The 20,070-nt window shown below is 40.0% G+C and overlaps 1 protein-coding gene across 3 annotated transcripts in view; it reads left to right on the forward strand.

Annotated features, from left to right (window-relative positions):
• Positions 1-20,070, forward strand: part of LOC138801199 (uromodulin-like) — a 50,882-nt gene that overhangs the window by 13,470 nt on the left and 17,342 nt on the right. For 2 of the 3 annotated variants that reach the window (XR_011364582.1, XM_069983760.1), the window contains exons 8-16: positions 1,097-1,111; positions 1,585-2,373; positions 5,202-5,306; positions 8,157-8,365; positions 11,217-11,374; positions 12,048-12,293; positions 12,998-13,160; positions 13,652-13,730; positions 15,201-15,236. Coding sequence is in view for 2 of the 3 variants with exons in the window: in XM_069983760.1 (XP_069839861.1) it covers positions 1,097-1,111; positions 1,585-2,373; positions 5,202-5,306; positions 8,157-8,365; positions 11,217-11,374; positions 12,048-12,293; positions 12,998-13,160; positions 13,652-13,730; positions 15,201-15,236 (1,800 nt within the window). In the remaining variant the exon portion in view is untranslated. Of the gene's footprint in view, positions 1-1,096; positions 1,112-1,584; positions 2,374-5,201; positions 5,307-8,156; positions 8,366-11,216; positions 11,375-12,047; positions 12,294-12,997; positions 13,161-13,651; positions 13,731-15,200; positions 15,237-16,204; positions 16,759-20,070 lie in introns of those variants that run through there. The other variant, XM_069983761.1, reaches the window with a different exon arrangement.

The following is a 20,070-nucleotide window of genomic DNA, read 5'->3' on the forward strand; positions in this document are numbered from 1 at the left end:
TCTATCTATCTATCTATCTATCTATCTATCTATCAATCATCGCTACTGATGTATATGTTTATTCATTATTTTATTATCTATCAATCTATTTCTCTATCCAGAGACCTATTACAGCTAATGCAGACTGAATACACACCATTTGGGAGATTCCACAAGTGTCAAAAAAAAATTTCATGCAGATCTGTCAAAAATATGCAACAAAGAATGCTGTGGATTTTGAAGCAGATTCACAATTGTGCATTTTTATCCCAGCTGCCTGTTAGTGCATAGTGCGGGGATGATTGATAGACAGTTAGACCAGAGAGCCGCGACTAGTCACGGGTAGCTCCCTGCCCAAATGACTAGTTGCTACCCCTCTCCCAGCCTTAAAGATACTTTTTCCCTAATCTAAAGAAGGTGCTGGTTTTCAAGTTGCACAGTAGATCTATACTATGCAGCAGGGAACCATATCAGCATAAACGTGGTGATTGGTTCCCTTTAACCTGCTTTATTTTTTATTGAGTAGCGCTGCTTTTGTTTTACACATCAGCCACATTCAAGTTAAACAGATAAAGAGATATAGGGACACTGGGCACTGCTTTTATGCTGTCAGTCCAGATACAATATGGTGTTCCCATTCAAACAAAATCATTAGACCCTCAGAGGTGCTCGTCAAAAAGAAAACAAAAGACAGCAGCAACTCACCAAAACATGTAATTTTGACTTTCTTTACTGTAATGTTTATATGTGGGAGAACAACATGGAGAGAGTGCATCCCACTGAGGCAACAGCTGTTTCACCCAAGTGCGCTTCTTCAGACCTAGTGGTTCTCCAGCATACTTGCGTTGCTCTTAAAAATGTAAAGACCACAGGTTTTGGTGAGCTGCCATTGCCTTCTCTTCTTGCTATTTGCTAACTATATGTAACCAAGGTAATATCAAACACAACTCATGGACAAAGGTGGCGCTATTAACAATCTCAGTTAACCGTTTGCATATTTGTCATTTATAGAGATACAAACTATTTGAGTTCTCAATTCATCTCATGTACTTACTTTGAAATAATACATTAAATAATGTGAAATATTAAATATTGTTCTTTTGTTTTTGTTTTCCAGCTGTAAATATTTCATGTAAGTATCATTTTAATTTAAAAGTTTGCATAATTACATTGGGTGAAGATGGGGGAGGGAGGGTTTTTTGTGGACTATATTTTGTGTCTACAATTTTTTATCCGCAATCTGCAAAAAGTTATTCATATCCACAAATGTGTCATCTGTTTTTTTGCGGATCCCCAAAAATTGTAAAAGGCTAGTTAACAAAGTTTATCTAGTTAAAGAACAAAACAAAACATGTATTAGCTTTACCCACCCCCAAAATGGTCATATAATTACTTGGCATCCATTTTCCCTTGCCACTTGCAGCTATTTAGGATCACAGTTTAACAAATATTAATGATGCGTGAAGGAGGCCATAGAAACCAATTTGTTCTAAATAATTTGTCCACAACTGCAGACAAATTTTGCAGACCTGTGAATGAGGACTAAGGAACATATTTTGGTTCCCTTTTTTTAATGTCCTTTTTTTTTTTTTTTTTTTATTACAGCTGCAGGAAATTGCTCACAATGTCATCCAAATGCTACCTGTGAAGACTATGTTGGCTATGTAGAATGCAACTGCAAAGAAGGGTTCATTGGCGATGGTTTCAACTGTTCTGATATAGATGAATGTGCCTACTCTTGGCTAAACAATTGCTCTTATGGCATGTGCAATAATACTTTTGGCTCCTACATTTGTGTCTGTCCAAGTGGTCATATCAACTTAGCAGGCACATGTGTTGATATAGATGAATGTTCCAGCCCAGAACTAAACAGGTGCTCTCCATTGGCAACATGTATCAATAACATTGGCGACTACTCCTGTTACTGCCCCTCTGATTATTATGGTGATGGTTTTCATTGTGAAATTAATGAATGTTTATACGGATTCTGTGACCCAGCGGTTGAGTGTATAAAATCACTTGGTTCTTACACCTGTTCCGATCCTTGTTTAAACCACACTGTTCTCGATGAACCCTGGAGAAGTACATCCAATATGTATGATGAGCGATATAATTGTGACTCTTCCAAAAATGGATGGTATCGCTTTGTTGGCAGTGGGGGTGTTCGCATGCCAGAAAAATGCACACTAGATTACGCTTGTGGTACACATGCCTCAATGTGGTTGAATGGCACACATCCAATTGTAAGTGATGGAGCTGTGAATCGGACAGTTTGTGCTAACTGGGGAAGTTGCTGTTTCTGGTCAACCACTGTCCAGATAAAAGCCTGTCCTGGAGGATATCATGTGTATAGACTGAATGGAACCCCAGCTTGCCATTTGTCATATTGCACAGGTAAGTAATAGCGTCTGTTTTCACTATAGACTATTATCTTTGCTAAAGCCTCCTTCTAGTGTCCTCCTCTTGATCTCACACTCACATTTGAGATTTGGGGAATTATTCTTACAGGACTCTAATACTGCAGAATTATTTGTCACCAATAATTTTCTTTCACTAACAAAAATCTTATTTTGACTTTCAAGCCTAGAGCTAAATGACGTAGACAGAAAATATACTAATATACTTGTTAGTCTGTAGGGTTTTCTGCAACCTGGATGGCAACAAGGGGGTGGGACTTACAGTGGTACTTTTACCTCCTTACTCTATGTGTAGTTCCATGCGGTGCACAGTGCCACCTAGGCAGGGCTCCATGGCAGTTGGGCCCCCTCTCCTCCCCTCTTACCTCTAATTTCAAAAACAAACTATATATATAGTTGCTTGTTATTTGTTCGTAAATGTTCGGCGTACACAATATTTTTTTTATGTTTGTTCTTTATTTCTAAAAAAACAAAACAAAACAAAACAAAAAAACATGAGTCAGTTTAACCTGTTCATATTTATAGGATTGTGCTGTAGATGTCAGGGTTAAGAAAAAAAAGGCGATGTTGAATTCCAATATAACTCTATACCTTGTTCTGTCAGGAGATAAACTACTATTAGGCAGGTCTGTCAGCAACAGTTTATCCCCCCCCCCCCTCCCACTGAAATATATATGCAGTCTGGGCTGAGCATGGATAGTCATGTAAACTATGCTATTATTCCTATTAAACACACAATGGAGTTTGCTGGGAGTCAGACCCCCATCAATTGTTTTATTTACACAGACAGTTATTTGACCATATACTGAAGCAAGTCGATTAGCACCGGTAAAAAAGGAGCCTACACACAGGCCACTTGTACAAATTAGTGTGATCAGCTACTGAACAAGTGTTTGGTCATTTGTCATGTATTCACAGGTCCTTTTACATGAGGCGATAACCGTGAATTAACCTTTCTGAGAGTGTTTGGTTGGTAATCAGCCTGCGGAAAAGAAACCCAAGGAGGCATTCACACTTTCTGTGATTATGGTCCGTGCATAGAAGGTGTGCTACCGACTGCGAGCTCTGAAGCAGTTCACTCTGAAGCATTTTCAGAGCTCCCGGCATCATGCATCATTACTGTGATTCTGGTCCTTGGCACATCTTTTGTGCATGGATTATAATCATGGAATAAGAAAACAGTTCAGTATACAGTTTAGTAAGTGTACGCATTGTACTGTATATACTGACAGCAGAGCCCTGTGTACCTCATACAGCTAAAATAAGGCTCCCCTCCTCCAGGCTGGGCTGCCTTGTTCTGTGGTGAGTTTGTCCGTAAGATGGCCGACCTGGAAGAGCATGTGACCATGCCCCACCCCCAGTGTCCTCCATAGGCATATACAGGCTCAGTGGTGAACACTGGGGGGTGGGGCATAGTCAGAGGCTCCTTCATTTCAGCCATCTTATGGACAGACTCACCACAGAGCAGGGCTGATTTTAGCTTTATGAGTCACACTGAGCTGCTGTCAGTAAGAGCAATGAGTACATTCACTAATACTATACACTGAACTATTTTACTATAAAATGGCCAACCCCTTTAACAAAGGTCAATGCGCTGCAAATACATGTTAGTTTTATTAGGAAGTTATCACATTCTATCACTAATGTGAATTTTAACACTTTATGGTACATCATACAGTATATTTTCCTTATAGGGGTTTCAAGTATAAAGCTATGTTCACACTCAATATTACTGTCAGTCTTTTGGCCGGTCTTTTTTAGACCAGAATTAGAAGTGGGTTAAAAACAAAGGAACTTTGTCAATCTTCACATTATAAAGAGGATGTACCACCAGGTACATGCTCTTGAATTTAAAACATCCATAGAACGGCGCCGTCATAGGGAAGCCAATGGTGCGGTCCGTTTTTTGAACCGCGGCCCGGTTCCCGAGCACGGCGGAGTTCTATCCAGCGGTACTGGGCCGTGCTGAAGCACTAGAGGTCGGCCGGCCCGCCCCCAATGGAAGGGAATCCCCCCCCCCTCTATGACGCTGCTCCATTGATTTTAATGTAGCATCATAAAAGGGAGGGAGTTCCCTCCCATTGGGGGAGGGTCGGCCGACCTCTAGTGCTTCAGCACGGCCCAGTACCGCTGGATAGAACGGCACCATGCACGGGAAACGGGCTGCAGTTCCAAAAACGGACCGCGGCACCGGCTTTCCCATGATGGCGCCGCACTATGGTGGTACATCCTCTTTACATTCTCTTTAAATTTTCCCTGGTTTTGGTTGAAAAAAGACTGGCCAAAAGAGTAATGGAAATACAATGTGTCAATATAGGCTCAGAAAAAAATTGGCCATTTTTTCCCAACCACAGTATCGCACTTGTTCAACGATTGTGTTTGGAATTATAGCTAAGCACCATCCCAAATCAGTGAAGCTAATGGTGCTTTTACACAGAGAGATTTATCCGACAGATTTTTAAAGCCAAAACCAGGAACAGACTATAACCAGGGAAAAGATCATAAAGGAAAGACTGAGATTTATCCTCCTCTCACTTTCATTCCTGGCTTTGGCTTCAAAAATCTTTCAGATAAATCTCTCTGTGTAAACGCATCATACGCTGCAGTACCAGACACTAGCTATAAATAGGAGTCTTCCAAGGCACATTGCATTGTAAACATTTCATTGTTCCATATGATAGAGTCTCTTGAATGCCCACAGTTCAATGACCTTTCCCGAATTCGGGCAACCTAGCTGGTGTCATCTCACAGTCCTCACCAATCACCACCCTGAGGAATAATTTTCCTTTTTTTTTTTTAATTCAGATCCATCTACAGCAAATGATACACTGATATGTGCAGCAGATGAAGAATGGAAGATAAAAGATGGAGCCTATGGATGTTACTGCAAAGACAAATATGAAGTCTCTGGTAAGTCGATCATTGAGGATGTGTTACGTGTACTTCCAGGTGAAACATTAACCCTTGTAAAGCATGAATCCCAATATTTATAAATAACATTAACATTTTTTACATCTTAAACACTAACTGAACACTAACTTAGGTTGCGGTCAAACGTTCAACAGTGTTTCAGGACCGTATATGATGTCTGCAATCATCCGCAAGCTACAAAAATTTCCTCAGTATTGCATCCGTAGTCTGTATTTTTGTGTGTATTATCAAAGAAGGGTAAGGTAATAGTTAAAGGGCTGTTCCACTAAAATATAACTTTCTATATTCTGCTGCCCATGGTGAGACTAACAATATATTTTATACTTGTTATTATCTATTCAGTCTCCTTCTCCCAGTTCTGCTGCTTTCTGCTAAAGACACAAAAAACTGTGTATGATCTTTATGTTAAGTTATGTTTGAGGGAAGTTCCCCTTTAAATAAGTGGGAATTGTTTGTGGGAAATGATTACTCATCTGTATTTTTTATTATGGACGTTCCATAGACTTCTATTGGACAATCTGTGCCCCAATTATGGTCCATACTAGAACTGACATTGTTAACATTCTAATTGAAATCAATGGGCCCTATATTTGTCCATAATTGCGGATCCTGAAAAACTTAGGGAACTTGTGAATGTAGCGTTACAAGTACATTCAAGGCAGTTCACGAAATTGTCAGGGAGTGATTATTCCATCCCAGACTTCAGGTAAATAACGTCCAGTACACCATCCCATAACAGGGACCCTCACAAACCATAAATGTCCCTGTAGATGCACGCAGGGGGGTGAATAAGTGAGTTTACAGGGGAAGATTTTTTAGTGTAAATAATTTATTTCTGAGTGTTGTGAATGGTTGCCAAACCTTGCAGCAAGTGTACTTGTTGCAGTGCCACAACAGGGGAGATGAAACACCAGTTACCACTAAAATGTTTCCTAATGGTGCGTTCACACCTACAGGATCTGCAGCTGATTTTCTGAACACAGAATCAAATCTTCACCATCAAATCTGCTGCAGATCTGCTGCAGATCCTGTAGGTGTGAACGCACCCTTAAAGGGTATCTGCCAGCTGTAATTTACTTTACAAACTATTGACATTGTAAGATACAGTAGCTATTAGGACAAGGAGACACGTGGTACCCGTCATATATCTGTCTGTGCTTCCAAAACATACAGTTAGGGCCAGAAATATTTGGACAGTGACACAAGTTTTGTTATTTTAGCTGTTTACAAAAACATGTTCAGAAATACAATTATATATATAATATGGGCTGAAAGTGCACACTCCCAGCTGCAATATGAGAGTTTCCACATCCAAATCGGAGAAAGGGTTAAGGAATCATAGCTCTGTAATGCATAGCCTCCTCTTTTTTCAAGGGACCAAAAGTAATTGGACAATGGACTCTAAGGGCTGCAAGGCGTCTCCCTCGTTAACCTGTAATCAATGAAGTAGGTAAAAGGTCTGGGGTTAATTCCAGGTGTGTGGCTTTGCATTTGGAAGCTGTTGCTGTGACCAGACAACATGCGGTCAAAGGAACTCTCAATTGAGGTGAAGCAGAACATCCTGAGGCTGAAAAAAAAAAGAAAAAATCCATCAGAGAGATAGCAGACATGCTTGGAGTAGCAAAATCAACAGTTGGGTACATTTTGAGAAAAAAGGAATTGACTGGTGAGCTTGAGAACTCAAAAAGGCCTGGGCGTCCGCAGAAGACAACAGTGGTGGATGATCACTGCATACTTTCTTTGGTGAAGAAGAACCGGTTCACAACATCAACTAAAGTCCAGAACACTCTCAGGGAAGTAGGTGTATCTGTCTCTAAGTCAACAGTAAAGAGAAGACTCTATGTAAGTAGATACAAAGGGTTCACATCTTGATGCAAACTATTCATCAATTCCAAAAATAGTCAGGCCAGAGTTACATTTGCCGAAAAACACCTCAAGAAGCCAGCTCAGTTCTGAAAAAGTATTCTATGGACAGATGAGACAAAGATCAACCTGTACCAGAATGATGGGAAGAAAAAAGTTTGGAGAAGAAAGGGAACGGCACATGATCCAAGGCACACCACACCCTCTGTAAAACATGGGGGAGGCAACGTGATGGCATGGGCATGCATGGCTTTCAATGGCACTGGGTCACTTGTGTTTATTGATGACATAACAGCAGACAAGAGTAGCCGGATGAATTCTGAGGTGTACCGGGATATACTTTCAGCCCAGATTCAGCCAAATGCTGCAAAGTTGATCGGACGGCGCTTCAAAGTACAGATGGACAATGACCCCAAGCATACAGCCAAAGCTACCCAGGAGTTCATGAGTGCAAAAAAGTGGAACATTCTGCAATGGCCAAGTCAATCACCAGATCTTAACCCAATTGAGCATGCATTTTACTTGCTCAAATCCAGACTTAAGACGGAAAGACCCACAAACAAGCAAGACCTGAAGGCTGCGGCTGTAAAGGCCTGGCAAAGCATTAAGAAGGAGGAAACCCAGCGTTTGGTGATGTCCATGGGTTCCCAACTCGCGAAAATTGTGTCACTGTCCAAATATTTCTGGCCCTAACTGTAGAAACTTGCTTTTATCCTCCAGTAAAAAGTGTCAAAGAGGCAGTTTTAAATATAAATTTCATCTGACAGATTTATTTTGACTACAGAACATAACAGATTACTGAACATGATCGATCGAGGGATGGGAAGGGGAGTAATTGAAACAAAAATCAGTCCAGTTTTGAGTTAAGGAGCTTCACCATGACCTTCAGAAGACAGCTTTTAATGGCTGAATGAAAAATAGTTTACCACTTTCTTATTCCCTTTCCCTATGCATTTTCTATTGCAGCTCTTGCAGAAATACGACCCAAGCTGACTTGTAATGAAAGAGACATGAAAGCCGCTTTTCAAAAATGTCAGCTGAAGAGTTTGAACTTCAACGCCGACACTGTAGCTCTGAAAGACAGCAGCTGCTTTGAATTGTATCATGATCCCAGCGCAAACACATTTTCTATAAGAGCGCTCCTTCAAGCAGGAAGATGCGGTCTTCATATAACTGTAGGTGACATTCATTATTTCTTTCATACTATAGTAAATGCACAGACCAAGCTTGGTGTATGTTAAAGGGAATCTGTCCGCTCCTGGGCCCTACATGAGGTTCTGACAGTGTGCTGTAGCTGGCAGCCCCTAGTGAGCATGGTGCCTTTTTGCCAATTTTCCTTGCGGCAGATTATGTACAATCTTATGTCTCCTACTGTAGTGAAGAGTCAAAGTGCAGTTGTTTGTGTCATACTCCTCTCTTTTCATGAATAATTAATGCTGCCCGGCCTCCTGCTCGCTCAGCTGTCAGATTGCAGGTCAGTCCTCTGTAGGCAGTTTATGTCTGTAGGGGTAACTCACCTGTCTAGAGACGTGCCAGCAGTTCATTCTCTGGTTTGAATCCCCTGATGGAAATTAAATAGATAACTTTTTTTCTCTCATTATTGTATGATTTTTAAGACTATGTTCACACACAGTATTTTTGCTTAGTATTTTGCAACCAAAACCAGGAGTGGATTGAGAATACATAAAGGCTATGTTCTCACACGTCATTTAAAGGGGTAGTGCGGCGTTTAACTTTTATTCACTTAATAACACACATTACAAAGTTATACAACTTTGTAATGTGTATTATTTAAGTGAATGGCCCCCTTCCCCGTGTTCCCCCCACCCCGGAAGTGTTGGTGCACTATACTTATACTTATACTATGTTTGCTGTCGACCCCGGACGCCATCTTGTGTCGATGACGTCATCTTCGGGAGCCCTATATGTGCTCAGCCAATCGTGGCTGAGCAGCTGATGATGCGGCAGAGGGGGGGCAGGCATGAGGGACGGCTGGAGCGGTTCGGCCTGCCTCCCGAAGATGACGTCGTCGACACAAGATGGCGGCCAGGGTCGACAGCGAACACATAAGTATAATGCACCAACACTTCCGGGGTGGAGTGGAACACAGGGAACTGGGCCATTCACTTAAATAACACACATTACAAAGTTGTATAACTTTGTAATGTGTGTTATTTAGTGAATAAAAGTTAAACGCCACACTACCCCTTTAATGGCAAATAATGGAATATTGGAAGTTCTTTTAAAATAACAGTAATTATTTGCCAATAAATGGCAGCCATCCACTCAATTTCAACAGTGTGTAAACATAGCCTTCCTGTGTTTTCAATCCACTTCTGGTTTTGATTGCAAAATACTGACCAAAAATACCCATATTTCATTCACATCAGGGGATTTGAACCAGAGAATGAACTGCTGGTAGGTCTACTAGACAGGAGAGTTACCCTGGACCACAGCTTCAAGTATAGCTGAGTGTTTCTTTCAGACATAAACTGCCTTCAGAGGACTGATCTGTAATCAGAGACACTGACTGACAGCTGAGCAAGCAGGAGGTCAGGCAGCCTTGATTATTCATGAAGAAGAAGGAGGAGGAAGGAGTGGTGAGGCGTGCCAGAGTGTGGCACAAACAACTCCTCTTTGCGTCTTCAGTACAGTAGGAGACATGAAATTGTGCATAATCCACTGCACGGAAAATTACCAAAAAGCACCAAGCTTACTAGGGGACTGCCAACTACAGCACACTGTTAGCACCTTAGATAGGGCCGGTAGCTGACAGAGCTGTAAGGCCTCATTCACGCGTTCAGTAATTTTTCAGGTACGCATACAGGTCCGCTATTTTCCCTTTATGACCCGAGAAAAATTGTCCTTAATAGGATCCGTAGTGCATCTGCATCCACTAAAATTGTACAGTTGTGGTCAATAAACTTGAAATAGTAAAAAATAAAATAAAAAAAATAACTAGCTTGCCCATAGTTGATCCACTTTTTAGACATCTGCAGAAACAAAGATCTCATAAACTTCTATGGGATAATCCATATTGCAAACACAATCCGCACTAGGACAGGTCCTATCTTTTCACAGAAAGGATAGCGGATCCATGAAAAAGCAGAATGTGTGAATAGCACATCGAAATCAATGGGCACTAAGATGACCCATGATTGTGGATCCGCAATCACAGACATATTTGCGGGAATTGTGAATAAGGATATGTGCACACTGAGTAAGCTGATAAGGAAAATTTCCTCACCAAAATTGTGCTTTAGGCTATGTTTACACACTATCAAATAAAAATGTCCATCATTTAACAATTTCTGCTATTTGCATATTAATGGCCATTGTTATAAAATATCAGCTGTTATTTATCAAACGATGACTATCCAATAAAAACATCTGTCATGTCAATGGTGTGTGAATATAACCTAAAACCCTCACCCGCTACTAAGTGAGCTCAACTCCTCAGCTCGCTTCATAGTGCGATAGAACATAATGGCATATGGGTAGAGCATGGGTCGTCTGGTCACAGGCGACCATGCTGCACCTATACGGCAAGGGTCATCTAGGGGTTAAAATAATTTCATGATCTATGTAAGGAGATACTTCAAATGCTTCAGTGTAATAATATTTGTTACTGGATTGACCCACTCACTTTATTATATAAGTTGTTTCAATTGTTTAGAAATAAACACAGGGACACATATTTTTGTAATGGTCTTAAAGAGGTGATAGGAAAACTTGTTTTCAAGTATATATAAAACAATAAAAAAGCTATACTTACCTCTCCGTGCTTCCCCTACAGGTCTCCTGTGTCCCCCAGAGACAAACTCACATCAACTTTAGAGATGGATTCATTAGCCAGCTCAACTAGTCACTGGCCAAGTGCTGTCCTGTTTTGGGGGGACACTGGAGACCCATAGGACACCAAGGGAGCGCAGAGAGGTAAGCTTAGCGTCTTTATTGTTTTATATATACTTGTAATGATATAGACACAGTTTTCCCTTTAATTGTTTTTATCTTATATTTATTTAGAACAATGGAACACATGCGATTTATAAAAACACCCTCCATATGGTCCTGGAATCCACTGGATTAATTACAAGAGAGGAAGAACTGGCTGTCACAATGTCTTGTGCGTACCCACTGAACATGATGGTCAGTCTCGATATAGCTGTCAATCCAATAATAAGGTAATTAATTTTCCCCCCATATCCTTTATACATCTAATCAATTGACCTTAGGAGTAGTCTGAAAATGGCTTTGTTACATCATTAGTTTAATTATTTTACACAAACCAAACTGTGTCCTCTTCATTCTCATGATCGGTAGGAGTTCCAGAGGTTTGACCCCCCAACACTCATTTAATGATGGCATATTCTAGGCATGTACCATCACTTTATGAGATGGCGGAAATCGCTTAACGGGACATGTTTAATGGGAAAAGCCACATTAAAGGTGTTTTCTATATAGTTTAGAATAAGGGTGGTTCCCCCAAACAGCGGCGGTGACCTTTGTCTAATCAGATTGCTCAGCATTATGAGATTTTAGGTTATGTTTACACATAGTATTTCCAGTTTTTTGGTCAGCATTTTTTTTAACCAAAATCAGAAGTGGAACTAACAGGGCAAAATTATGACTTTTCAATCAGCTCCTACTGAGTGAAATACTGGGTGTGAACATAGCCTAAATGATATAAACTGCATAGCCAACACAGTGTGTGAACAAGAGTGTTGATGATGGGAGAGTTGCTAATTCTGGAGAAATAATAAAAAAAAAATCTTTCTAACTTAGTATTTTCTACGGAACGTTTGCTCATATATTTTGTAGAATATCGCTTATCTATTAATCATTTCATATCTACAGCTCCACAAATATCAGTGTTAATGGGACTGGACAATTCACAGCATACATGGCGCTTTATAAAGACAGCAGTTTTGTGACTCCGTATGAGGGATCAAAAGTTGTGCTCTCAATTCAGTCTATGCTGTACATTGGAGTCTACGTTCGGGGAGGAGACACTTCCCAGTATGTTTTAGTAATGAAGAACTGCTATGCAACACCTACAAACAACTCAAACGATGCCGTGAAGTATTACATCATAAAAGACAGGTACAGACCAATAGTCTCTCAGTTGGCTTAAGACGAGCAAATTATTATTTTATACTATATAGGCCTAGATGTAACATAAAGCTCATGGTCGCCAAAACAAATTCTGTATAATATCCGTCACCAACCATGTGCTATTTACAATGCTGCTGTTTTCTTGAAAGGCTTTTAGGCCCCTTTAGGCATCATGTATAGTATTGATGACCATGCCTCATTTAAAGGGAACCTGTCAGCCCTGACAGTGGGCTGGAACCCACCCTACCGAATCTCTGCTCATTTGCATAATGAGCGCGGTGGTGTTCTCTGCGCTGTTGGATCAGTATCCAGAGTGGGACCGGCAGGACAGGGTAAGTGTCCTCTGCTGTATCCCGGGGTAGGGTGGGCTCTGGCCCACTGTCAATGCTGACAAGTTTCCTTTAAATGTGTTAATTTCTTTATGGAGAGGGCAAATACCTCTAATAAGGTGTAGGCCAGAGTTTGTATTGGTAATAATGGAGGCTAGAAAACACCACACCCATTCAGTGCCAAAACAGGGCTCCATAATGAGGGGCCCATTTTAGTCTTGTTTATCAGATCCTTTCTCTTGTGTATATAAGAAAGTTATTCTAGTAAATGGTCATGTAAGTGACATTTGCTTAGACAGCTGACACTTTTGAAGAAATTGACTATATTATTGTAACTGGCGTTTGTATCATATTTCCCTTTAGTTGTCCTAATAAGCAGGACACAACCATTAGTGTACTGGAAAATGCCGTCTCAAGACAAGGCCGAATGTCACTACAAGTGTTTAAGTTTGTTGGCAACTATAGCTCTGTCTATTTCCACTGTGCTATTAGTCTGTGTGACGTCACGGCTGGATCATGCTCCCCTGTAAGTATAAACTGCTTTAGGCTATGTTCACACAACGTATAGTTTGCATAAATCACGGCCATTGCAAAACTTACGTTGTATTGGAATGAATGGAATCCTGGGCGGAGTGAATACATATAGTATGTAGTATGGATTCCATCCGGCCGCACAAAAACTGACATGTGAGTTTTCTGCGGTCGCTTTCATTTAATAGAGGCTGCACAAGACATGTCAGTTCACACAATGGAGCGTGCGGCTCTGGCCGCACACTCCATTCTGTGCAGTGGTGAATTAGGATGTGGGCGCACACGAGTGCGCCCGCATGCCAATTCACCAGAAATGAAGATCACTGCAGTACTGGCCGGGATGATCTTCAGTAACACCGGCTGTTCTGGTGTTAAAAGTAGTGTGAACCTGCCCTTAATTTGCATTCTTTTGCTTCTTAGCACACTGCACATTTTGCCTGAACTTGTACAATCCCCATATAATGACATTATATTCCATCATTGCAGTCATGTTCTGGAATAAGGTCCCGAAGTGCAGCAGTTGAGCAAAGCTATCAGCTAAAAGTGGGTCCAGTAATTCGTGAAGGTAAGAATCCTTAGATGTGTGACCAAAGAAGTCAGGAATTTCTTTGATAAAAAAAAAATTGCTTAGATGTTAAATGCAACTGAATAATGCATTTAGACCAAATTCACTTAATATATTATTATCCGGTCCCATTATATTCATACATAGAAATTATCTACTAAAAATATTTTTTTCTTCTGTAAGGCTGTGAGTACTGTAGATCTTATTGGTTTCATTTTAGTTTAGATAGGACTTTTTTTGAAAAAAAAAAAAAAAAAAATCTGTAGTTTAGACAATTTTGCATGGGGCAAAACCAAATATGTTTATAAAAAAAAAACAAAAAACCAACAACCTTTATATATTTACACTATTTACCCCCCCCCCCCCCCGAGGACTTTTATAGCCAATCATTACACTGGTCTATACAAGACTCTGGCATTGTATATATCTGACCTGTGCTCTTGCTAGTAGAGCCTACCACTCAGTGCACTGATCTGTCCCGACCGGCCCGCTCTCCTAATGAATATTGGGACGGCTCTCATCATTGCAGAGGGCTGGATAAATATTAATTAAGAGGGGCGCAGTGGCTGGAATAGATCAGTGCACCGAGGGTGGTAGTCCAGTCTTCAGTGCACCAAACGGCCTCATATACATATTTAATAAACTACAAAGTTCCCTAAAATGGCACTGGGGATCAAGGTAAGAAAATTACCACCATCTTCAGCGCACCATGCGCTATAGGAACATATCACTAGTTTACATGCTTCTAACCTACTGATAGTTTCCTTTAAAATGTTCTTTCTGTGGTTTCTTCTTATTTGTTCATAACAGAGTAGAATTGACCTACAATATATATTGTTGAAATTTTATTATCTAACACAATTAAAACATTTTTGATGCTATTGGGTCTGAATTTTCTTTCAACTAAACTTGGGCGCATCTTTCAGTCTAGTTTGTGTTATAGTCCAAAATATGGTAAATAAGGTTTATGGAATTAAAGGGGTTATCCAGTATTTGAAAAACATGGCTGCTTTCTTCCAGAGACAGGACCACTTTTGTCTCCAGTTTGGGTGCAGGTTTTGCAACTCCGTTCCATTGAAGTGAAAGGAGCTTAATTGCAAACCAAACCACAGCTGAACTGGAGACAAGAGTTGTGTTGTTGTTGCTGGGAGAAAGTGGCCATGTTTTTCAAACGCTGGATAATCCCTTTACTTCCATACACATGCATTTATTTTTTGTTTGTCTGCTTTAGATACCATGAATAACCTTTTTAAGTATTATGGAGATACATCGTCAGTGTTGGACCTTTTTTTAGACTTGGAAAGAGGACTTTGTCTTGAGAAGCAGTCATCCTTCTATTGAGAATTTTCTATCAAATCATTGGCCAAATGATACAATATTTTGCTCTAGTAGTCAGTAGGCCAGTTTTGTAATCTGTATGGTAACTTTTTACATTTGCTCAGGTTAATCCACAAATGTATTTTTTTACAGATACAGTATCAGATACCCCACCTTCAAGCTGTATTGGTAAGTACTGTATACCATGCAAAAGTCAATATTCATTAAAAAGTATATATATATATATATATATATATATATATATATATATATATATACTGTGTGTGTGTGTGTATATATATATATATATATATATATATATATATATATATATACTGTATACATTCCATTTTGTCTAATTTTCTAATACAGTACATATATGTGGTGATGCCAAATACGTGCACTTTAATTATGTTTTATGGTGAAAATGGAAATGTATAGGGAAAGTAGTTTTTTGGGGTGGGTGGATTTTTTTTTTACTATTATATGTAATTTTATTTTACATTTTACATTTTTTTTTTAACCTTTTACTAGTTCCTTAAGGAGAACTATTTCCACAATCAGATCCCTGGTATAATACAATGTACTAATATTGTAGGTCAGTGTATTCATTGACCGGTAATGCAGCATGACCAGGTACTTCAACAGCCTTGTCAGGCCTGGGAACCTTTACAAGGATCCACTACAGTCACTGACATTCCGACCACTATAGTAAATGAGCCCTGATCGTTCATTTACAGAGCCTATTAAATGACTCCATTATCGCGTAGCAAGGGCTGCACTGTTAGCGATGTCTGTGCAGCCTTTGCTTTAAAAGTGACATTTATACATGGCCTCTCCATGCTCCCTGGTGTTCTCTTCACTTCTGGCCGCTGTCTGCAGCTTCTGAAGTGGCAGGCTGTTTAGCCAATCACTGCTTGCGGTGGTGCCATCCTGGGCAGTGATTGGCTGAGCAGCTTGTCACTTCAGAGGCCAGTTCAAAGTGGGGAGCCGGGAGAAGCCAGGAATACATCGGGGAACGTATATACTATTTCATTTACAGAGTCATTAGCCATTGGCCACTCATTGCTATTACACGTTGCAATGTGCGGACGATGACCGAATAATTTTTTTTTCCATTAAAATCTTATTAAAAAAAGTTTCTTTTTCTTTTTCAGGCACACGTGCATCATTTGTTTTCCTTGGCTTTTTACTCCTGATGACTCAAGTTTTAGTTCTTTAGGCCATGTATTACTGATATTCTCATTATTTTACATTATGTTACAAATACTCTGATATTTTGTAGCAGTGACTGTGGTGTCTACTATACTTAATGTTATCTTGTAACTAGAAACAATGAATGTACAGCAAATTGTTAGGTTCATGTTATGTTGCCATTTTTAAAATGTAAATACATTTTAGGTTGGAAATTATCTTATTTGACCTCCCTCCAAATATTTTTTTAGTTTATGTTTATACATTCACATCTACTGTAAGGCAAGGTTCACACTGCGTTTTTGCAATCCGTTTTTATCATCCGTTTTTTGCAAAAAACAAATGGAAAAAACGGATGCATTTGTGTGCATCCGTTTTGATCCATTGTTCCATTGACTTGCATTGTAAAGAAAACGGATCAAAACGGATCAGTTTTTTTTTAACGGACACAAAAGTGTAGCTGACCCTACTTTTGTGTGTTAAAAAAAACGGATCCATTTTGATCGTTTTTTTTAACAATGGTAGTGAATGGAAAAAGGGATCAAAACGGATGCACACAAATGCATCCGTTTTTTTCATCCGTTTTTCATCCGTTTTTTTTTGCAAAAAACGGATTGCATAAAAGGATTCCAAGAACGCAGTGTGAACCTAGCCTAACTTACTGTACATTCTGCTAGATTCTTGTATACTATTGAATCCTTTGAATCCAACCAGTCCTAGGGAAAGACACTTACGTCAGGTTCACCTATCAATTTTTTTTTTTTTATGACACAATTTTCTAAAATAATCAAGAATATATAAAACAAACAAGTTGCACTCATCAGAGTGGTCTTCACAACCTTTTAATTCTTCATAACAAAAGCTAAAAACAGACATAGTGTAGACATACAGGGAGTATATGCTTATGATAATATGCTTCCCATGTTCTTGTATTCTATATGGTGTTGTTTACCCAGATATCTCAATGTGAATATAAATTTATCAGTGTGAATATGAACCTATTTGTTATAGGCTGTTATATTTTATACCATGCCATTCTAATGTCTTCTGGTCATGCTGGGGTTAAAATCAGTTTTGTGCTTCTCAGATGATGTGGTTGTTATTCCTGTGACATGGTATGTTTTTATTGGTTGGTCGCCACTTTTATTCCATTTTTTTGTATTTGTCTAATGACACCAGGATTAAGCGCAACTGTGTGAAATGCTAAGGTATACCTGTTTTGCACTAGGATTTTTAACATGCAGGAATAAAAGTTATGTTTAGTAATCCACGTCTTGGAGTGCTGGCCTCATTACTATTGCTTGGCCAATGCCATGTTAGCCAGTGCCATGATTTCAAGGTTCTGGATGTGATTGGGTTAATATATTTATTAGATTTGGGATTTGAGGGGGGAATAACAATAGTGACCATAAAGAGGTTCCCACCAGTTCCTCCTCTATGGCCTTTAACTGCTGCACACTCAGGCAAGCTCAATGACCTCTGTTGGACTGCTGCATGCTCAGGCAAGCTCAATGACCTCTGTTGGACTGCTGCATGCTCAGGCAAGCTTTTTGTCAACATACTCCCTGCTCCCCTGAGGAGTGTTTTTACCTGAACATGGACTTCACTGCTTAAGTCCATGTCCAAGTCAAAATGCCGACCTAAATTCACCCACTCCAGAAAGAAAAAGGTTAAGTGACCCCCTTCCTTGCTGGAGCAGGCACCAGAACTGGCACACATAGTTTTCTATGGGCTGGGGCGTTGGGGGGCAGGGGTCAATCAGCTGGGCAGGTGGAAGAATGCCACAGTCTGGTCCCCTGTCAAAATGATGGGTGTTCTGCTCCTGCTGACCCTTCACACTACTACTAGGCTGCTGCCGCTATTTATTTCTTCCCTTACTCATTTTTAACTCCTTAGCATCAGTAACATGTATATATACGTTCCTACTACACATACCCTGTGCAATCGGAAAATACATATACGTTTCTGACTAAGGGGCTTCTAGTGTGCAAGGGACTGCTGCAATGAGAATGGTCCCACACACATCAGTGTGTCCAGGGCCGGAGGTAATGAGAGGCAGCTGAGATCCCGCAGCTGCGCCTAATTTACCCCTAAAACGCTGCGATCTATATCGGTTCGGCGATCTGTGCATAGAGTTTGCTCTCAGGCAGGCTATATGCACAGATCGCCTATAACACTGATCTATGCTATGCTAACTTTTAATAAAAAAGTGTTTTTAATTATTAAAAAAACCTTATAACCCCCCGATAAAAGTTCAAAATACCCCATTGACCATTATACAAATATTAAAAATAAATAAATAAACAAATAAACATATTACATATTGTAGAGTGCAAATTGTCCGATCTATTAAAATATAATATTGTTGTTCCCGCACGGTGAACGGCGTAAACGGAAAAAGAAAAAAAACGCACCAGGATTGCCGATTTTATTAAATTATATATCAGAAAAATAATAATAAAAAGCAATCAAAATTTTTTTGTTACACCAATATGATATTAATAAAAACTAGAGATCATGGTGCAAAAAATTACATCCCAACCAGCCCTTTATTTTGGCCCTCCTCAGCCTAATAATACCAGCCTGTGACTTCCCAGTCCAGGAGCACCAATATTGCCCCTGGTGCGGTGGTGGGTACTGGGGTTATAATGGTGTGTGTGGGGGTTAGTGTTAGCCATTTTATACTGGCTAACACAAAGCGCCGACTTAGTAATGTATGCTGTATATGAGACGGCTTCCACTTCTAAGCCTGTGAAAAAAAGAAATAACCACAAGATACAATTACAAAAAGTGTGTTATTTAAAAAAATAAAATAAAATAAAACTGCACCCCTCATTTACAATTTTATTAAAAAAATAAAAAAAATAAAAGGCTTATCATTGATGTACACCACTGAATCCGATGCAGTCCTTTGGATATCGTTATCTTAAAGACAAAAGGGAAAAACACACAAAAAAGGCAGGAGCAGAAAACCCATTATTTTGACAGGTGTTCTGCACCTTACGGTATGCAGCATCTTGCAAGATATTGCTTTCAGTCTGGCAGTAGTCAAAGGATTAAGTGAGGATGTAGTAAATCCACACTTAACCCTTTTGGTTCCAGACTGAACAATGTAACCCCCATGGGGTCAAGTGAGGCATCCACACTTGACCCCCAGGGGCAGATTGATCTTACATTGTAGCCATCCCAGCAAGGAAGGAGATTAAGTGGCCCCCTTCCTTACTTAGATGGGTGCAGTGCTGGGGGGAAGGGGGTACTTTTCATACTCAGCTCCGATGTCTTCATTTTTCACCAGTGCCGGGCACACTGAAGTTTGTCAAGAACTGGCTGTTCAAAGATTACATAAGCCAAACAACTGCTGAGGCGGGACATAGCTGCAGTCCCTGATTGGCTGAGATGACACTGCACAAGTGTCATCTCAGCCAATCAGCAGCTGAAGCAGTATCCTGGCTTAGCCACTGAGGAAAAAGAGGCAGAAGGAAGACCGCAGGGTACCCCCCCCCCCGCGCAAGGGAGCACAGTCTAAAAACACAATACACATAGGCTATGGCGTTTTTTTTGGGAAGCAGAAGACTTCCAGTCTATGGGAGAAAAACACCACAGTTTGCAGAAAAACTCCAAACCCACAGCATGCTGCGTTTTGACAAAACTGCCACAAAACCTCAAAAAAGCCAAGGAGAAGAGAAAAATGCCACCCCAAAAAACACTATGTACTGTATTATGTAAGGCATATCATAAACTCCCATTGACATTTATCTAACAGCTGGCCGCTAGCGGTTTTTCAAGCAAAAAAAAAAATAAAAAATTATGTTTTTCTTAGAGTTTTCAG

Source organism: Dendropsophus ebraccatus, chromosome 9, assembly GCF_027789765.1.
Source record: "Dendropsophus ebraccatus isolate aDenEbr1 chromosome 9, aDenEbr1.pat, whole genome shotgun sequence".
NCBI lineage: Eukaryota > Metazoa > Chordata > Amphibia > Anura > Hylidae > Dendropsophus > Dendropsophus ebraccatus.